General features: G+C 50.2%; 1 protein-coding gene across 1 annotated transcript in view; it reads left to right on the top strand.

Moving 5' to 3' along the window:
* Positions 1 to 4521: 4521 nt before the first annotated feature.
* The window catches only part of LOC147710150 (E3 ubiquitin-protein ligase TRIM39-like), an 86835-nt gene continuing 71608 nt past the window's right edge, over positions 4522 to 19748 (top strand). The window contains exon 1 of the mRNA XM_086920839.1: positions 4522 to 5130. Within this exon, the coding sequence (XP_086776965.1) occupies positions 4714 to 5130 (417 nt within the window). The 5' untranslated portion in view covers positions 4522 to 4713. The remainder of the gene's footprint in view (positions 5131 to 19748) is intronic.

Raw genomic sequence — 19748 nt, 5'->3', positions numbered from 1 at the left:
TGAGTTCTGGCTGAACAAGACTGGAAAAACTTCTGCTCCCTTTTGACCTTTGACATCCAACACCACCTTTCAAATGAACATCCCTGAAAAGGAACTAATTGAAATGCAGGTGTTTAACAATCCAGCCAGACCCACCTTCTCTTATCTCCGGAAGCGAACTGCCGCCACATTGACTGTGGCCCTCTCCGTGGTGAATGTTTCAGGCCTTGTCTGCATTGAAGGTCATGGGACAAAACCAGTGGGTCACAGCTCCTGCCTCATCACCAAGATCTTGCACACAACTGATCCACCCTCTTTTGTTGCCTCCCCGAATATGTACTTCGTCTGTGGAACCAAAGCCTACACCTGGCTCCCAAGGGGCTGGGAAGGCACCTGCTACATCGCTTTTGTCCTTCCTCTGACATATGTGGCACCAGCAAATCATCACCGACAAAAGCGAGCAACGGACATTGAACAAGCAGACTCCACTGGAGCGCAGTTCCTAGACGCAGTAAAGGGACTTGTTCCATTTTGGGCCCCGATGGCAAACAGCCGCGCCATCCGACATCTGGCCCAGGCAGTTGAAACGACTATGAACATCTCAGCTGGCATCCTCACGAACAACACAGCCAAGCTTCAGGCGGTCCGCCTGGTGGCTCTTCAGAACCGCATTGTCCTAGACGTGGTTCTAGCAGATCGTGGAGGAGCATGCTGCATCATCGGATCTAGCTGCTGCACCTACGTGCCGGAAAATTCGCCCTCAGTCTACAAGGCCATTGAACATCTCCACAGACTCTCCTCAGAGGTTCACCAGGAACAAGAAGGATGGTCGATTGGGAGCTGGTTTTGGAGTACTGTGAAAGACTGGGGTGGAGGTTGTTTATGATCATATGGATACCGATTGTAATAATATGTGGATTCTGCCTGGGTGTTCAATGCTTACCGCCTCTGTGCTCACTTTTTGCGAACTGTATCTGCCCTAAGACTCTGGACTTTGAAGCTGAGCGAATGAAAGCTTTATACAAAGTGGAAATCCGTAACATAATGGGGATAGATATAGATTGACAAACTGGCTAGATATGTTGAAAAGGGAGGACTGTTAAAATCTAGGTTGCAGCGTAAACATTATCGGCGCCATTGTGTCCCTTTTCCAGGCTCATAAGTGTGCGTAAGCAGCAGCCATTTTGAGTACCATGGCCTCTCTGCCCATTGCCGATCGCCAGCGCGTCTCCCTGACCTCGCAAGCATCCCCCGCGCACTGAGAGCCCCCGCACTCACATGCTTGGGCCATAAACCACCCCTTCAGCGCTGCCCTGCCTCGGAACCACATCCCGTACCCGGCTAACACCTCCCTCCATCCCTTTCATGGCCACGAATCCTTTGAAGACCCCCTTCCTCCATTCCCGTTTGTCCGAACTGATCCCAGGCCATCACCTAGCCCTGCGGATGTAGTTTATTGCTCCTACTGTAAAAACTCGCCCCTCTTCAAAGGAGCTAAGATTAATCAATGCCCCCACCCCATGAGATCCGATCGACCGCACACATTCCGGGAACCGGCGGAATGTCCAGCTGCGCGATAGTCATCACCTACTGAGATCAGGGTGGGGACTTCTACTGTAGATATGTGTGGGAACGGGCCTGAAGCGGGGATTCCGAGGATGTCTTTCCGTACATCAAAGTATTTACAAGAATGTGCCACATGTAATAAACTGCAATAAAAGCCATAAACCTGTGTATAAGGCCAGGCCTCAGAGATGCAGTTAGAGCACCTCGAGACGATACCTTGTTGTCTGATCTGATGTGTTCTGCTCCGACGGAATAAACCCCCTGTTTCCTGCCTTCCAGTCTCCAGCGCCTGCCTCTTTGTTTGATAATTATCGAGTGGCATGAGAGGCGACTAACGCCGGGCAATACTTAAAGGTTATCGATTGAAAGTGCCCCTTTTACAGCACAGTACCCCCTACAGGCCCAATGGCCCTCTGAAAGGGGTTCTGGCAGAAGGCAAGAAAAAAAGGAAAGAAAGAAGGAGAGGGGGAAAGAAAGAGAGAATGAAAGAAAGAGAAGGAAAGAAGGACAGTGAGAAGAAAGAAAGAATTACAAGAAAGAGAAAGAGAAAGAGAAGGAAAGATAAAGAAAGAGAGAAGGAGAGATAACGAAAGAGAGATGGAAGCAATGAAAGAAGAGATGAAAGAAGGCAAATATAAAAGGCAAGAGAAAGAAAGAACGAAGGAAAGAGAAAGAAAGAAAGAAAGAAAGAAAGAAAGAAAGAAAGAAAGAAAGAAAGAAAGAAAGAAAGAAAGAGAGAAAAAAAGACTGAAAAATGGAAAGAAAACGGTGAAAGAAAGAAAAAGTAAAAGAAACATAACATCACATAACGTGTATTTGTAAAGCGCACTTTCACCCGGACGTATCTTGGAGCTGAATAACAGATGATTATTGTTACCCAACTCAATGGTACTCATTTTATCGACCTCAGATGGATGAAAGAGAGAGAAAGAGGGAGACGGAAAGAAAGAAATGACTAGAAGAAAAGATAAAAAGATAGAAGGAAAGAGAGAAAGACACAGAATGAAAGAAGACAGGAATAGAAGGAGAAAAAAAAGAAAGAAGAAAAATAAATGAAGTAAAAAGAGGCGAAATGAATACAGAATCGTTTCAAATTGACACCATCTTGTATGCTGTGAAATAGCAGAAGCCAAAAAATCAAAAAACTCCAACAGAGGTTTACAACAGAGATGGGATCTGATAAAGATGGGATGTGCGCTAGAAGCGTCCTGCTATCACATCCAGCTCTAACCACAAAGGCAACTACAAACTAACTATAAACAAAAACGAAAACACTGGCACCGAAGGGAACCAGCTTGTGTGGACGTGCTCCGTGAGAGTGAGCAGAATGCAGTCTCTCAAAGTGAAGTTAACGAGTGGCTTTAGTGGGCGGAGCCTCTGCCCCACACTACATGCTGCAGTGGGTGGAGGCAAAATATGAGTGACACAACAACAGACCAATGGATGGAAAGGGGTGGCTGAAAGCCCCTGTATGTAATATATTATGCATATTTTAGTAACATCAAAAGGTTTTGGCTAACACAAGACCTAAAAATACAAAAAAAACTCACATTATGATATTTTTAATGAATGACTGAAATGTATGGATAAAAACCTGCATGCATATTTTTACATAAATAAATTATTCATATAGGTGTCAGTAAATGTACACACGGGGATTGGCTCTTCTTGGTGCAGCCTGTTTGGGCAAAGTTTAAAACGGCATAAGAACAGCGGGATCTGTATGTACTCTCGGCGATATAACGTCCACGTCTGTGGTTACTGCATAGTATGGTAAATAATTACAGATTCTCAGGGTAGCCCTGTTACATGGTAGACTGTGACATGTTCTAATCACACACAGGAGGGGTGCGAGCTGCAGACATGCTGTGGAGACATTTCATTCTCATGACTTACACTGACCCTGAAGGACTTTCCATCCTCACACTATTCACAGAACCCTGGGGAAGGCCCTCTCTCTTCTTTCCGCATCTGACTGAAACGTCATAACCGGCAGTAAACCACGAACAGCCGAGGAGAGACCAGGAGTAAAGGAATGAGTAAACAATGCACTTCCAGCACCAGGACGTCTGCTAAATAAACACATACAAACAATTAAAGGTGCACACCTAATATTTGCGAAGTGTATATATTTCATATGTTTAAATTTAATTTGGAAATAGTTAATAGTGACCACTAACTATGCAAGATGATTAGAGTAAAAGTGTTGGCAGAATTGTAACTTCTTCTTGGAGACCTTGTGGCCATTTCTGTTTTATTCATTTTTTCAGTAGGTCTACCACGAGAAAGCAAACTCAGCTTTTTATTGAAGTCACTATTAGGTTTAGACCTCTGACCTTCAATGAACAGCTCCTTTATTAGTACAAAAGTGACTAAAATGAGCAGTGTAAATAGTGAATAGAAGGGAAATTATATGGTGCTCAAAGTAAACTAATATGTGTAGTTATAACCAGTAAAATATTTACAAATAATTTTTCGAATGAAATATAGAATTGTTTTTGCACAAATGTTTTTTGATCAAAGCCAATGGAATTAAGGGATTTTGCACAAGTTGAATTGTGCCGACAATTATGGCTATGCAACATGTGCCACATACAACTGTGCCTACCTCAAACAGATAAACAAGCATTTGCAATGCAATGGGTCTTGCATTGGTGAAAGTTAGAGATATTGGCGGTGGAAATGAGAACGCAAAATTGACAAGTTAAAAATAACTTGGAGGATTTTATAGAAATCCATATTTAGGAGACCGCTCCTGGCACTTACAGAACCTGAGAAGAAAACCAAATTGCTGGTATTTTAGCTGAGAAAGGAGGGAACCCTCGAGCCAGAGCACAGGCAGCAGAGGAGTCAGTTCTCAGCTCTGTGACTGCAACATGAACCCGGAAGTCCCGGCGCAGCCAGAGAGGGGCAGACGCACAGACACACCCACTGCACACAGAGAGGGGCAGACGCACAGACACACCCACTGCACACAGAGAGGGGCAGACGCACAGACACACCCACTGCACACAGAGAGGGGCAGACGCACAGACACACCCACTGCACACCGAGAGGGACAGACGCACAGACACACCCACTGCACACAGAGAGGGGCAGACGGACAGACACACCCACTGCACAAAGAGAGAAACTGAAACTGACCTTCACTTCCTGCATTTCTGCATCATGGCGGCAGCAGCTCAGCTCGGGAACCTCCAGGAAGAGGCCACTTGTTCCATCTGTTTGGAATATTTTACTGATCCGGTGATGATTTTTGATTGTGGACACAACTTCTGCCGCTCCTGCATCACCCAGAGCTGGGAGGGAAGAGATGGAAACTTCCCCTGTCCACAGTGCAGGGAAATATCTACTAGGAAAAACCTCCGGCCCAACAGACTAGTGGGGAACATGGTGGAAATGTTAAAACAGCTTCATCTGCCCCCCGTGAAGCCCCCGGAGGAGAATCTGTGCGAGAAACATGATGAAAAGCTGAGGCTGTTCTGTGCAGAGGATCAGAGGATGATATGCTGGGTCTGCCGGGAGTCCAAGGAGCATAAAACTCACTCAGCAAGTCCTATAGAGGAGGCTGCAGAGGAGCACAAGGTACGTCTGTGGATGTTCAGGGATCACAAAGTCGTTTATTGAGCCTCCAAGGGGCAGCCGGAGAGCACACGCTGTGTGTTCCAGAAGGCGCCATGTCCCTGGGACAACACTTTTACATTTCTGGATTTTGCTTTTTACATATTTTGACCTGGTGTGTTCAGGGAATAGGGTCCAGTTAAGTGAATCAAAACTACAAATCCCAGAATGCACTGATATGTTAAATCAAAATCCTAGAAATGAAAAAGTTGTGTCCCGGTGGCCTGGAGTCATCTGGTCTCCCTCCCTGTTTATGCCATAGACGAGGCTGCAGAAGAGAACAGGGTATGTCTGTGGGTGTTTATGGATCATAATGCACCCGCGGGGCCCAAAGAGAGGTCTGTGCAAGGAGTGTATGTGGGTGTTCACGACTCACAAGTGAAGACAGTGTAAGTTCCACAGAGGAAGAAGCTGCAGAGGAGCACAAGGTATATGTGTGGGTGTTCACGATTCACAAGTGAAGGCAGTATGTACATTCTGCAGAGGAGCACAAGGCAGTCTGTGGACGATCACGATTCACAATTGAATAAACTTGTTAAGTCTTTAAGAGGATACAATGTATATTTTGGGAGTGTTAAGTGTTCTTCGAGAAGGCTGCTGAAAAATACAAGGTATGTTTCTTTGTGTTTAGGGACTGTAAGTGAATCCACTCCACGAGGGCTTTAAAAGGAGCTGCAAAAGAGCACACAGTGTGTCTGTCGGAGCGCTGGGATCATGGGCTGTATACTGTGAGCCACAGAGGCGGCTGCAGAGGATCAGAAGGGATGTGTGTGGGTGTTTTAGGATCTTGCATTATACTCATTCCGTGTAACACTGCAGTGTGAGTTGTCGGTGTCAGAAGACTTGACACGACAATGCAGGGTGTAGCACACAGGGTCTCAAGGGCATCGGTGCAGATGACTCCCCAGCAGTGCAGGGTTCACCAGACACAAAGAGAGGTGCAGGGTCCAGGCGCTAGACTTGCATCGTCATTGAACACAGAGTGAAGATCTCCTGTAGCTTTGGCTGCTTGAAGCTCGCTGGCTTTGGGGACCCCTCACAGGATGAATGACCGTCGGGCTGGGCTGCGATCACAGGCTCCCGGTCTGGGGAAGCTCGGAGTGTCCGACCTCCTCACCTCAAGGTGCAGAGCAGTGGACTGGGCTCGGGGTGATGAGGACAAACCCCTCCATTCAGCGGCAAGAGAGGTCCTTCCTCAGTCCTGGGGTCTAGCGCCTCCTGTAGAAGGGAGACGGCCATCATTCCCGTCTCTGGTCTTCAGCGTTCTCTTCAGTAGCGGTCCTTCCTCGGTCCTGGGGGTCCACGCCTCCTGTAGAAGGGAGACGGCCATCATTCCCATCTCTGATCTTCAGCGTTCTCTTCAGTCGAGGTCCTTCCTCGTTCCTGGGGGTCCACGCCTCCTGTAGAAGGGAGACGGCCATCATTCCTGTCTCTGGTCTTCAGCGTTCTCTTCAGTCGAGGTCCTTCCTCGTTCCTGGGGGTCCAGCGCCTCCTGTAGAAGGGAGACGGCCATCATTCCCATCTCTGGTCTTCAGCGTTCTCTTCAGTAGATGTCCTTTCTCGGTCCTGGGGGTCTAGTGCCTCCTGTAGAAGGGAGGCGGCCATCATTCCTGTCTCTGGTCTTCAGCGTTCTCTTCAGTAGGAGTCCTTCCTCGGTCCTGGGGGTCTAGCGCCTCCTGTAGAAGGGAGGCGGCCATCATTCCCGTCTCTGCTCTTCAGTGTTCTCTTCAGAGGTCCTTCCTCGGTCCTGGGGTCCAGCGCCTCCTGTAGAAGGGAGGCGGCCATCATTCCCGTCTCTGTTCTTCAGCGTTCTCTTCAGTAGAGGTCCTTCCTTATTCTGTGGGTCTAGTACCTCCTGTAGAAGGGAGAAGGCCATCATTCCCGTCTCTGGTCTTCAGCGTTCTCTTCAGTAGAGGTCCTTCCTCGGTCCTGGGGGTCCAGTGCCTCCTGTAGAAGGGAGACGGCCTTCATTCCCGTCTCTGGTCTTCAGCGTTCTCTTCAGTAGAGGTCCTTCATCGGTCCTGGGTTCTAGCGCCTCCTGTAGAATGGAGACGGCCTTCATTCCCGTCTCTGGTCTTCCGCGTTCCCTTCAGTAGAGGTCCTTCCTCGGTCCTGGGGTGTAGCGCCTCTTGTAGCAGGGAGACGTCCATCATTCCCGCCTCCGGTCTTCAGCGTTCTCTTCAGTGCTGTGCAGAGCTCCATAAAGTTAGAAGGGGGCAGTTTATATCCTGTCCTCGGATAGTTCGCTCCAATCCAACTGTCCAGCCAGAGTCATAGTTGGCCCCAGACCTTTGGAGGGAACCAGTGAACTTGAGAGTGAACCACACACAATCCCTCCCTCCATCAGGATAGACATTCAAGACAAACGTTCAATTGGCCTCAAAAACATCCTAAGGGAGGACGGGGGCAGTGGGGGCTGTGAGGAGCAGGAGATGGCGGGGAGGCTACAGAGAGAAGGGGGCTGTAGGCGCCGACTACAACCAAGACTCGGATTCACCCTACAACAGAAAGCGTTTCACACACCGAGGCCCCCATCGCCGCACATGGGAGCCTCACCTCACATGTCCACAGGCACTGCATCCTATGGACCTGGGCCTGAAGGCACCTGAGCCTGACAGCACTGTGAGGCCCTGCTCATGGTAATACAGCGCTATACACATCTGTGTCACAACATGTATGCTGCACTCAGATGGAGCCCAGAGAAGACATACTACACAGTCACTCTCCGATCTGAGTTTGAGGCGACATCCACCCCACTTCTATACTCGTCTGCCACAAGCCGTTAGTAGCGTCATGGGCTGGTCATGTGAGGGGGATCCACTCGGGTAAAAGCAGGACCTCTCTGGGTGGATCTCAATCTCGCACTCTGTGGAGAGCAGCGCTCCACATGTAAAGCCCTCGTCAGGGGACCTCCGGTGCTGGTCTCTGGCACAAGAAGATATCCCGGGCCAGGATAGTAAAACGGAAGCAGTTTGTCACATGGACACTGCGCCAAAACCTTTCACCCTACTGTTCATGCTCTCAATCTGCCATCTTGCCATGCTCCATGCTTGGGTTCGGTCCTGCTCTCCTGGCTGCCTGTTCCTTGTTGCAGACTCTGCATCAGAATGTTGCCTGCTCTCTCGCTAATCCTGCCTGTTCCCAGCTGTGGCCCTGTATGAGGTTGGTGCCTGTTCTCTGTTGCAGACCCGGTTAAGGGCTGGTGTCTGATCTCTCGTTCTAGCAGGTTTATTTTCTCAGACCCTTTTATGAGTCTGTTGCCTCTTTTCTGTTGCAGACCCTGTAAGGCTGGTGTCGATTCCTGCTTCAGACTTTGTAAAGGGCTGGAACTGGCTCTGTTGCAGACTCTGTCTGCAGGCAACTGCCTGTTCTGTCACAGACCCTGGCTGGGGTTGGGGCCTGCATTCTTCCTGTGTCTGTTCTCTGTCACTGACCCTCTATGAGGCTAGTACCCGCTCCCTTACTGTGACTGTTCTCTGTCACAGACCGTGTCAAAATTTGGTGCCCGCACTCTCGTTTTGGTTGTGTGCTCTCTGTTGCAGACCCTGTCTGGGGCTGGGGCCTGCACTCTTCTTGTGTCTGTTTTCTGTCACAGACCCTGCCTGGGCATGGGGCCTGCACTCTTCCTGTGTTTGTTTTCTATCACAGACCCTGCCTGGGGTTGGGGCCTGCACTCTTCCTGTGTCTGTATTCTGTCACAGACCCTGCCTGGGGTTGGGGTCTGCATTCTTCCTGTGTCTGTATTCTGTCACAGACCCTTCCTGGGGTTGTGGCCTGCACTCTTCCTGTGTCTGTTTTCTGTCACATACCGTGCCTAGGGTTGGGGCCTGCACTCTTCCTGTGTCTGTTTTATGACACAGATCCTGCCTGGGGTTTGTGACCTGCACTCTTCCTGTGTCTGTTTTCTGTCACAGACTCTGCCTGGGGTTGGGGTCTGCACTATTCCTGTGTCTGTTTTCTGTCACAGACCCTGCCTGGGTTTGTGACCTGCACTCTTCCTGTGTCTGTTTTCTGTCACAGACCCTGCCTGGGGTTGGGGCCTGCATTCTTCCTTTGTCTGTATTCTGTCACAGACCCTGCCTGGGGTTGTGACCTGCACTCTTCCTGTGTCTGTTTTCTGTCACAGATCCTGCCTGGGTTGTGGCCTGCATTCTTCCTCTGTCAGTTTTCTGTCACAGACCCTGCCTGGGGATGGGGCCTGCACTCTTCCTGTGTCTGTTTTCTGTCACATACCGTGCCTAGGGTTGGGGCCTGCACTCTTCCTGTGTCTGTTTTTTGTCACAGACCCTGCCTGGGGATGGGGCCTGCACTCTTCCTGTGTCTGTTTTCTGTCACAGGCTGTGATCATTTCTTTGGTTGTCTGTTCTTTCACAGACCCTACGTGTAGCCGGCACCTGTATAGGACAAGGTCCAGATATGGTTAATCAGATGCGGGGATCTGGATGTAACATATTTATGAACAGTATGGATATGTGTGGCCAGTTTACAATCTGGACATCTGTTACTGGTACTGACAGTCTGAATTTATATGGGCAGTACTTACAGCCTGGATATAGAGCGCAAACTGAGGGGCTGGCCCTGAGAAGATGCAATTTTTGGGGGAAGGTCTAGGGTCGGCTGTCGGTGTTCCTTAAAGAGATGGGTCTTCAGCATTTTCCTAAATTGGGGAGAGTTGGAGCTGATGCCACGTCGAAAGTGATGCTGTGCCAGATCCTGGGAGCATAAACGGAGAAGGCTTGCCTTCTGGGTTTTTCTTCTTATCATTTTTTGTCTTGAGTCTGGTGATATCCTCGCTCCTGGTCAGATGTCGTTCCTTGAACGTGTATAGTTTGTTTGCCAGGTGAGCTGGGGTCTTGTTGTTGAGTGCTTTATTTGAAGCGCCTTGTCATGAAGATGACCTGGGCTGGAAGCAACAGCTAGTATAGGTCTTTTATTTTTATTTTACACCCATGTGAGAATTTACATACAGCAATATTTAGTAAGCAAGAGCCGCATAGCTGTACATAGTAAATAAAGTGCTATGTGACAATAAATACACACCTTATATTTTAAGACAGACTTGATCAGTGAGTTTCTTCTAAACATTCCATTGAAATAAAAATAAAAATAAAACATTAGGTTTCATACAGCAATATTAAGCTGGAAGAAGCTGCAGAATTGTACATAATAGATAAAGTGCTGAATGTCAATAAATTACACAGAATATCCTGATCCAAATTCAACCAGTGACTTCCATCTAAATGCATCATTAAATAAATAATTTAGATTTCATATATAGTGCGGTAAAGTGCTATGTGGCTATAAATACATATTTAATAACCTTTAACAGGTTGAACCAATGGAAGACATGTCATCCCCTATAAAGAGCTGGGCCTGTAAAATGTCATCTAGGTCGAGTAATATATAACCTTAGTCCATCCGCTGCTAATGCTACTGGTTCTAGCTCAACTCAGAGCCCTCCGGCCCAGGTTGTGACTGGTGACCATATCTCTCGACCAGTCTTTCCTTCTTATGGCCTTTACGTTTATATAAGCTGACCTCTATATTATTAATAGACATGAATCTATTCAGCCACAATACAAACGTTGGGGAGATAAAACTCCTATAAAAATTGGCTAAGCCCAAAAAGCTTTGTCTGTCACATACGTCCTTTGGGCTGGGCCACTCAGTAATGACTGTCAGCTTCCTCTCAGTCATGATTTGGCCTGTAGGAGTGAGCATGACCCCCCAAGAACTCCACAGTGGTGACATGAAATCCGCATTTACTGATCTTGCAGAAAAGGTGATTCCTTTGCAAGGTCTGTAATACAATCCTCATGTTTTCCTTATGCTCTTCAATGTCTGTGGAAAAGACAAGAATGTCATCTATATACCACGAATCGGTCCAGATACTCCCGGAGAACATTGTTCAGGAAAAACTGGAAGGCAGCTGGGGAATTACAAAGGCCAAAAGGCATAAAGAGATACTCACAAAGCCCGTAACAAGTCTTGAAGGCGGTCTTCCCCTCGTCCCCCTCTCGCATCCGAACCAGATGGTAGGCTCCTCAGAGGTCGAGCTTCCTGTATATCTCAGCCCACTTCACTTGGTCCGGCCAAACCGATACAAGGGGGAGAGGGTACTGGTTCTTCACTGTGACAGCGTTCAGCGTTCTGAAGTCCATGCATGTTCGGAGCTCCCAATTGGCCTTAGGTATAAAAAAAAAAGAGGGGAAGCTGCAGGTGACCTGGAGTGACGAATAAATCCCAAAGAAAGGTATTTCTCTATGTACTGCCTGAGATGTAGGTTCTCGGGTTCAGTCAATGTGTACATCCTGCTGCAAGGAACCACTGCACTCGGTATAAGATCAATCTGGTACATCCTGTGTGGAGGTAATTCTTCAGCCATGCCGTCACAAAACACATTAGCATACTTCTGATAGCAGCCGGGCAGTTCCACTTCTTTCTCTGTGGCTGTGGCGATGTGGTGACGCAACGATAAAGCCTTGGATGGAACAGTAGGGGGATATATGCAGTGAGTGGTGCAGAACCTGGAATCCATCTTTAAAAAAAAAAAAATCTTTTATTGGTTTTATCCACAAGAAGAACGAAAAAAACATGATGCTCCACAATCATCGGGTTGCAACCTGGCACGTCACTATTGTATATGGCAGGCATGAACAACAACAGAATGGAAACCAGAACCCCCTCCCCCCTCCTCCTCCTCAAAAGAAAAAGCAAAAGGATGACCTGATAGAAAAGAATGGTCTATTGTGCAATCCCCGTAGGCTAGTAAGTAGTGGGCGAAACAGAGACAGATGTTGGTGGCGGATCCGTCTGTCTTAACACTCTGAGATATTTGGGACAGGTGAACTCCATAAATTCGGATGTCAATAGCACAAGAAGGGGTGCCCACAAATCGTGAAAGGAAGCTCCAGGGTTGATTAACGAGAGAGAGATCTTTTTCATCGCTAGAAGGGACTGTTGTGGAACCCCAATGTGTTAGAACATTCTGGACTGCTGCGCCTAGGGTGAGCTCTATTTGTTTGCCTCTCCTAGAAGTAAGCGGGAAAATTATGGCATTGGGAAGATTAACGAGGTTATACACTGGGAATCTCGGGACCTGGGTATCGAAGTGGGGGTCGACCTCATCTAGGATCTGTTGCCAGTGTGTCCCCAGAATAGGGCAGTCCCAAAGTAAGTGTGTGAGAGTGCCTGGGGAACCGCAGGCTCGCCAGCATAGCGGACTACGTGAAGGGTTACCGCTATGGAGCCTCACTGGGGTTAAATACCAATAGGTGGCCAGCTTAGTGGCTGTTTCAATAGATGAAACATTGCGGGCCATGCGTCGGTCTCGGTAGAAAATATCCTTCCATTCTTTCGGCGAGAGGTCTCTACCCAGCTCGCTTTCCCAACGCAGTTGACCGGGGGATATCCCGGTGTCAGGGATGGTTCGAGTAAATTTATACAGGTCGGACGTTAAGCGTGCATCGATGTGTCTTGTAATTAACCATTTCTCAAACGTTGTGAGCAGTCTCCCCGCACCCTCCCGCATCTCCCCATGTAGCACCCAGTGTCGAATCTGTAGATATCGGAAGCTCTCCGTTTCGGGAACACTGTGGTCCGTGCGGAACTCGACGAAACTTCACGGTCCGGAAAGATCAAAGAACTGTCCTATGGAGCAGGTAGCTTCTATCGTCCAGTGGTGAAATTCCCCATAGTCGAGGCCATGTGAAAAATCTGGGTTCTGTCCGATGGGCATAATATTAAATAGGAAAGATGTGAGTCCCCTGGCGATCGCAGTTCTATCCCAGGCTAACATTATGGGTCTTGTTACTTCTGAGAGGTACAAATTGTGAGTCCGCCCATTGCGGGAGAGGAATGGAACCCCCCCATAGTGGTTGGGCTGCCAGGGACCTATCCATAAATAGCCAGTGTTTCTCAGATACAGGGCGTGGCCACTCCACCAGGGCCCTCACCTGAGCTGCCTGCCAGTACGCCAAAAGATCGGAAACACCCAGCCCTCCATCTATCAGGTCTCTATATGTAAGATCACGATGCATCCGAGCCCTCTGATTCCGCCCGATAAAGCGCTCTATATCTCCCTGCAAGGCACGTAGCACACCAGAAAGGGGCATTAGCGGAAGAGTGTGAAATAGGTAAAGAATCTGGGGAAGCAGCACCATCTTCACTGCCACAATCTTGCCTAGCTACAAGAGGGAATGTGGTCTCCATTTGCGGAGGTAATCTCAAACTTGTTTCAATAGTATTGTGTAATTCAACTGCCTAGATGGTGGAAGCCACCCGAAGACCCTGGTAGGTAATTGCGTCATGAACCCATTGAATCTGAAAAGTACGCTGGAGATATTCTAACGTCTCGGCTCTAGCGATAAATTCAGGGCTTGCGACTTATGCATATTAATCTGGAAGCCTGAGGAAATCGCAAACTGACCCAATTCATCTAAAAATGCCGACAGGGACTCCTGAGGATGTTCCAGGGTTGCCACCACATCATCGGCTTATAGGAAGAGCATGTGCTCCGACTTCCCGAAGGGCGCTCCTTTAATGGCCGGATCATCACAGACTCTTTGAGATAGAGGTTCCATATAGAGGGTGAAAAGGAGTGGTGACGGTGGGCACCCCTGCCCGGTTCCCCTATGAATAGGGAAGGCCACTGATGCCACACTGTTCCCCCATACCGTAGCTGTAGGGTTGACATAACTCTGAAAGATCCAATCAGTCTGTGATGCCAAAGTGGACGAGTGTCGCACGGAGGTACCGCTAGTGGACCCTATCAAACGCTTTTTCAGCATCGACCGAGAGGCTCATGCGTTCTGCCGGAAAAAGCTCAGAGCGGTCCATCAGGTGGAAGAGTCGTTTGGTATTATTGGAGCACTGTCGCCTGGGAACAAAGCCTGATTGGTCCAGATCAATCAGACCGGGGAGGTGACGAGAGAGTCTGCCTGCAAAAATACCGGTAAAGATTTTTAGGTCCACATTGAGTAGAGATATGGGGCGGTAGGAGCTGTATAGATGGGTATCCTTCCCTGGTTCAGGAATCAGGGTTATTAAGGCCTCTAACATAGAAGACGGGAAGGAAGAGGTGGGGGACGACCCGACAGAGTTAAAAACATGCACCAAGTGCCTGGCCAACGTCCCACAAAACCTTTTATAAAAACCCAAAGTGAACCCATCAGGGCCGGGTGATTTGTAGAGCTTCAAGCAAGCAATTGCCGATATGACCTCTTCCAATTGGATGGGGGCCTCTAGTTCGGCCGCCTGAGATGGCAGCAGTTTGGCTGTAGCCATGTCATGGAGGTATCGGGTCGGTTCAATTACTGTTAGAGCTTGGGCCGAGTACATCGTTCCGTAGAAGTGTCTGAAGGCCTCCACAATTTCAGCGTCCTCACTACTTTCTCTCCCCCCGGCCCCCGGGATCTAGTACTGCTGCCCCTATGTGAGCTTGACTTCGCACTCCAAGGCGGTTTGTGTGAAGTCGCCCACAATGGTCCCCACCCACATAAAACGTATGCTTGAGGTGTAGAGCCGTATATTCAGTTCGGTCAACATCCAACCCCACTAGCTGTGCCCGGGCCGCCTTTAGGAGTTTCCAGACCCTAGGAGCACCAGTCCGCTGGTGGATACGCTCCAACTCAGTGACCTCGCTCATCAAGCGGTCTCGTTTTTCCCGCCTATCTCTATTGTCGGCGGCCGCTATGCTGATGAAGACCCCTCGAATCACGGCGTTCATCGCCTCCCATAGGGTCGTCAAAGATCTGTCTGGGTTTTCATTAGAGGATAAATAGTCGGCCATGCTTGCTTCAATCTGTTGCACCATGGAAGGGCGTTGAAGCATAGTTTCACAAAGACGCCAAAAACGGTGAGTAGGGCGCTGCTGGGGCATGGTCAGCGAGAGCCGCAGTGCGGAGTGGTCAGACAGGGGACATGGAAGAATCTCCACCTCTCGGACCTGCCGCGTTAGGAGGTCAGAGGTAAAGAGATAGTCCATTCTGTTGTATGTTTTATGGGGGTGGGAGTAGAAAGTATAGGCCCTAGTGTTGGGGTGTCTAAGTCTCCATATGTCGGTCAGTTCAGCTTCCACCAGCAATCGCTTCCCTGCGTTGGACAAAGTCCCCGTTTGACCCCACCTATGCCCAGAACGATCCAAGTCACCATCCATCACTATAAGTCCCTTCCTAGCAGGACTGTTTAGTCTGGTAGGCCCGGGAGTTCCTGAATTACTGTCTTAATGAAACCCTCTTGCCCACTGTTGGGGACGTATACCGAGGCTACAGAGAACGTGTGTATATCTAAGGTGAGGGTGTAAGCCAAGAACCTCCCTTTAATTTCCGCCCACTTTTTACCAACCTTCCCCTGGAACCTGGAAGACACCAATATAGCAACCCCAGCGGTTTTGGAAGTGGCTGACGAGAACATCTGGTGAGGAAATGCCTTTGATCTCAGTTGATGGGTATCAGCAGGGGGTAGGTGGGTCTCCTGGAGTAGGCATATATGGGCATTTGAATGCTCCAAATAGGACAGAAGGGCTCGGCATTTGGTGGGGTTGTTTAGCCCCTTCACATTGAGGGACACAACTTGGAGGTCAGGAGTCATAAGAATGTGGACGTGGATTTGCTATAGCCAACAACACTGTCCCTGCAACTTCACAAGCATACGGCCCGCCAACCCACCCACAGAAGAACCCAACTTCCTCAGATGCATCCTGCTCAACACCCGCTCTGCCCGCAAACATGCCGTCGAACTCTGGGACCTACTCAACACCAACACCCCGGACGTCGCCTTCCTGACAGAGACCTGGCTGGCCCCCTCCTCGGCACCTGACATCGCCATAGCCATCCTGGAAGGCTACAAGATCACCCGCAAGGACCGCACCAACGGGACAGGAGGAGGAATCGCCATTGTCCACAGGAACACTCTGAGTCTCGACCAACACCAACGACACCCTCAGCACCGCCGAACACCTGCACTTCCAGATCCACACCGACCACCACCCTCAAAGGAACCCTCATCTACAGACCCCAACCGCAGTTCAGCGACTCAATCACCAACCTCGTCAGCACACACGCCCTCGCCTCTATGGACTACATCCTCCTCGGGGACCTGAACTTCCACCTCGAGAACAACTACGACACCAACTCCTCCACCCTGATCGACAACCGCGGCAACCTTGGACTCTGACAACTCGTCACAGCACCAACACACTCCACTGGCCACACGCTTGACCCCATCTTCTCTGCGAGCATCTGCATCTTCTTCGACCGCACCGCCGAACTCCACTGGACCGACCACCGCTGCATCCACTTCAAATTCCGGAAACCCTCCATACACCACCGCACCCAGCAGATTCCTCGCCGCAGCTGGGGCAAGATCACCGAGGAACAGTTAACTGCCGCCCTCACCCAGAGCCCTCCTGCAGACCCGAACGACCCCGACACCGCAGCCCACAGCCTCAGACAATGGATCAACGACTGCCCCAACAGCCTTGCCCCGCTCAGGAAGCCCACCAACACCCACACCAGCAAGAGAGCCAGCTGGTTCACCAAAGACCTCCAGGCCTCCAAGCGAGCCTTCCGTAAACTAGAAAAAAACTGGACCCGCAAAAAAACACCAGAAAGCTACACAGCCCACAGGAACGCCACCCGCCAACACCACCAAATCATCAGATCCGCCAAAAGGACCGCCTTCAGAGACCACCTAGACAGCAATGTACAGAACAGCAAAGAGCTCTTCAGCATCGTGAAGGAACTCTCCAACCCCAGCTCCAACAGCAACGACATCCCACCATCACAAGAGCTGTGCAAATCGCTGGCCACCGTCTTCCATCGCAAGATCGCAGACATCCACAACAGCTTTGACACCGTCATCACCTTGGCAACATCCAACATCCACGACCACCACCCGCACCAATCGCCTGCTCGCCTGGACCAATATCAACGACCAAGATCATGAACACTGTCCACTCCGGATCCCCGGAAGACCCCTGCCCACACCACATCTTCAACAAAGCCAGCAGCACCATTGCACCCCACCTCCGCAAAACCATCAACATCTCCTTCGAGACAGTGACCTTCCCAGGGAGCTGGAAGCACGCAGAGATTAACACCCTACTAAAGAAATCCAAGTCGGCCCCCAAGGACCTCAAGAATTTCCAACCCATCTCCCTGCTCCCGTTCCCTGCGAAGGTCATCGAAAAGGCCGTCAACATACAACTAACCAGCTAACTCGAAGAGAACAACATCCTGGACCCATCCCAGTCCGGGTTCCGCAGCAACCACAGCACCGAAACTGCCCTCATCACCGCCACCGACAACATCAGGATCATGCTCGACAATGGCGAAACCGCTGCCCTCATCCTCCTGGACCTGTCAGCCGTTTTCGACACAGTCTGCCACCGCACACTAAGAGCACGCCTCCACGATGCCGGAATCCAAGGAAAGGCCCTGGACTGGACCACCTCCTTCCTCTCCCGCAGAACCCGGACCGTCTGCCTCCCCCCCTTCCGCTCCAAAACCACGGAGATCATCTGCGGCGTACCCCAAGGTTCATCTCTCAGCCCAACATTGTTCAACGTCCACAATGCACCACTTGCCCACGTCGCCCGACAGCACGACCTAAACATCATCTCCTATGCTGACGACAGCCAGCTGATCCTCTTGCTCACCAAGGACCTCCACACTGCCAATACCAACCTACACGAAGTAATGAAGACTGTCACCGACTGGATGAGGGACAGCCACTGAAGCTGAACTCAGACAAGACAGCGCTCCACCCCCTCGGCCTGGGACGACTTCTGGAGGCCAACGGCACGAGGAACACCCCCCCTCACCCACCAACCACGCAAGAAACGTAGGGGTCATCCTCGACCCCACACTCTCCATGGCAAGCCGTCTCCTTCTCCTGCTTCAACACCCTCCACATGTTTCGCAGGAACTTCAAGTGGATCCCCACCGAAACTAAAAGGACGGTCACCCAAGCCCTTGTCAGCAGTAGACTGGACTACGGCAACGCACTCTACGCAGGAGCCCTGGTCAAACTTCTGACACGACTCCAACCCATCCAGAGCGCCTCTGCACGTCTTATCCTCGACATCCCTCGCCACAGCCACATCACACCCCACTTGAAATACTTGCACTGGCTCCCCATCAACAAGAGGATAACCTTCAAGCTCCTCACCCACGCACACAAAGCACTCCACAACACCGGACCAGCGTACCTCACCGGCCTCCACGCCCCCCCGCTAGGTCTGCTCTGCAGACCATGCCCTCGCCATCGTCCCCCGCATCCGAAGAGTGACCACCTGCAGCAGATCATTCTCCCACCTCGCCGCCAAGACATGGAACACCCTCCCCATTCGCCTCCGACAAACCAAAGACCTTCTAACCTTCAGGAGACTCCTCAAGACTGGCTCTACGAACAGTAGCAGCCACTCCCCCCTCACCCCCCCTGCGCCTTGAGACCCTCACAGGTATGTAGTGCGCTTTACAAATGCTATGATTGATTGATTGATTGATTGATTGATTGATTATAACAATGGAAAATGAGGTGCAATAGTATAATACCACCCTTGATATACATCGGAGGAGGAGGAGACAACCTAAATGAAAAACCACAAACGTAAAGGAAGAAACATTCCAATGAATAGTTCACAAATGTCCCAGGCATTTAGCCTGTGGTGAGACGTGGGATGGATAGCAGGAGCCCCCGCCGCCCCCACCCGCCCGGACCTGGCCATAATAGCCGGTGTGACCCTACAAAGTGACAGAAATCCGCACCTCAAAATTTTATAGGTCAATCTGCGTTGTTGGAGTCCTCTGACAGGGTCTGAAGGACTGCGGAGAGTTCTTTGGCAATCACGTCTGGTTCCGGACGAGAGCCAGACGGCAAGCCGCCGACTCTCTGCCCTCGGCTGTTGTCCCCCCGTCGGACGGACCCTGTGGGTTTCACCGGCCCGGCATGGTTAGACTCCGGAAGTTCCAGAAGAGATGTTGCTTCAACCAGAGAACATATTTGGCGGAGTCTGCCCTCCCATTTGAAAATTAGCCTAAATGGATGCCCCCAAGAGTAAGCAATGTCTTTGGATCAGAGAAATGCGGTGATGGGGGGTAGTCACGTCGTTTCTGTAGAGTGGAGGCCGCTAAGAGAAGAGGCCTACAGGAGCGAAATTTAATGGGACGGTTGGACCGTGCCTCATGGAGAATGCGCTCCTTAAGCTTGAAGTCGTGGACACACGTCAGGATATCGGGAGGAGGGGTCATCAGAGATCTCTTGAGACCCACTCGATGTGTCCGGTCCAGTCGGATCTCCTGGCCCGGGGGACCTTCCAGGATGTGACGGCACAAGTCCATGACGAAGGCCTCAATGTCTTGCCCTTCTGTCCCCTGAGGTACCGCCCGGATCCGAATATTATTTCGACAAGAGAGGTTCTCCAGGTCCTCCACATGAGATTGAAGATCCAGAAGTTGATTGCGCAGCCTGAGTACCTCCTGTTGGAGCTGGGACACCTCTTCATCTCTTGCCGCTGTCTGATTCTCCAAGTCGGCCATTCGTGCCCCCACAGAATCAATGTCTTTGAGATCCGTGTAACA

Source organism: Lissotriton vulgaris, chromosome 5, assembly GCF_964263255.1.
Source record: "Lissotriton vulgaris chromosome 5, aLisVul1.2, whole genome shotgun sequence".
Taxonomy (NCBI): Eukaryota; Metazoa; Chordata; class Amphibia; order Caudata; family Salamandridae; genus Lissotriton; species Lissotriton vulgaris.
Note: the sequence above shows the minus strand (reverse complement) of the source record. Positions and strands in the feature narration are given on the sequence as shown.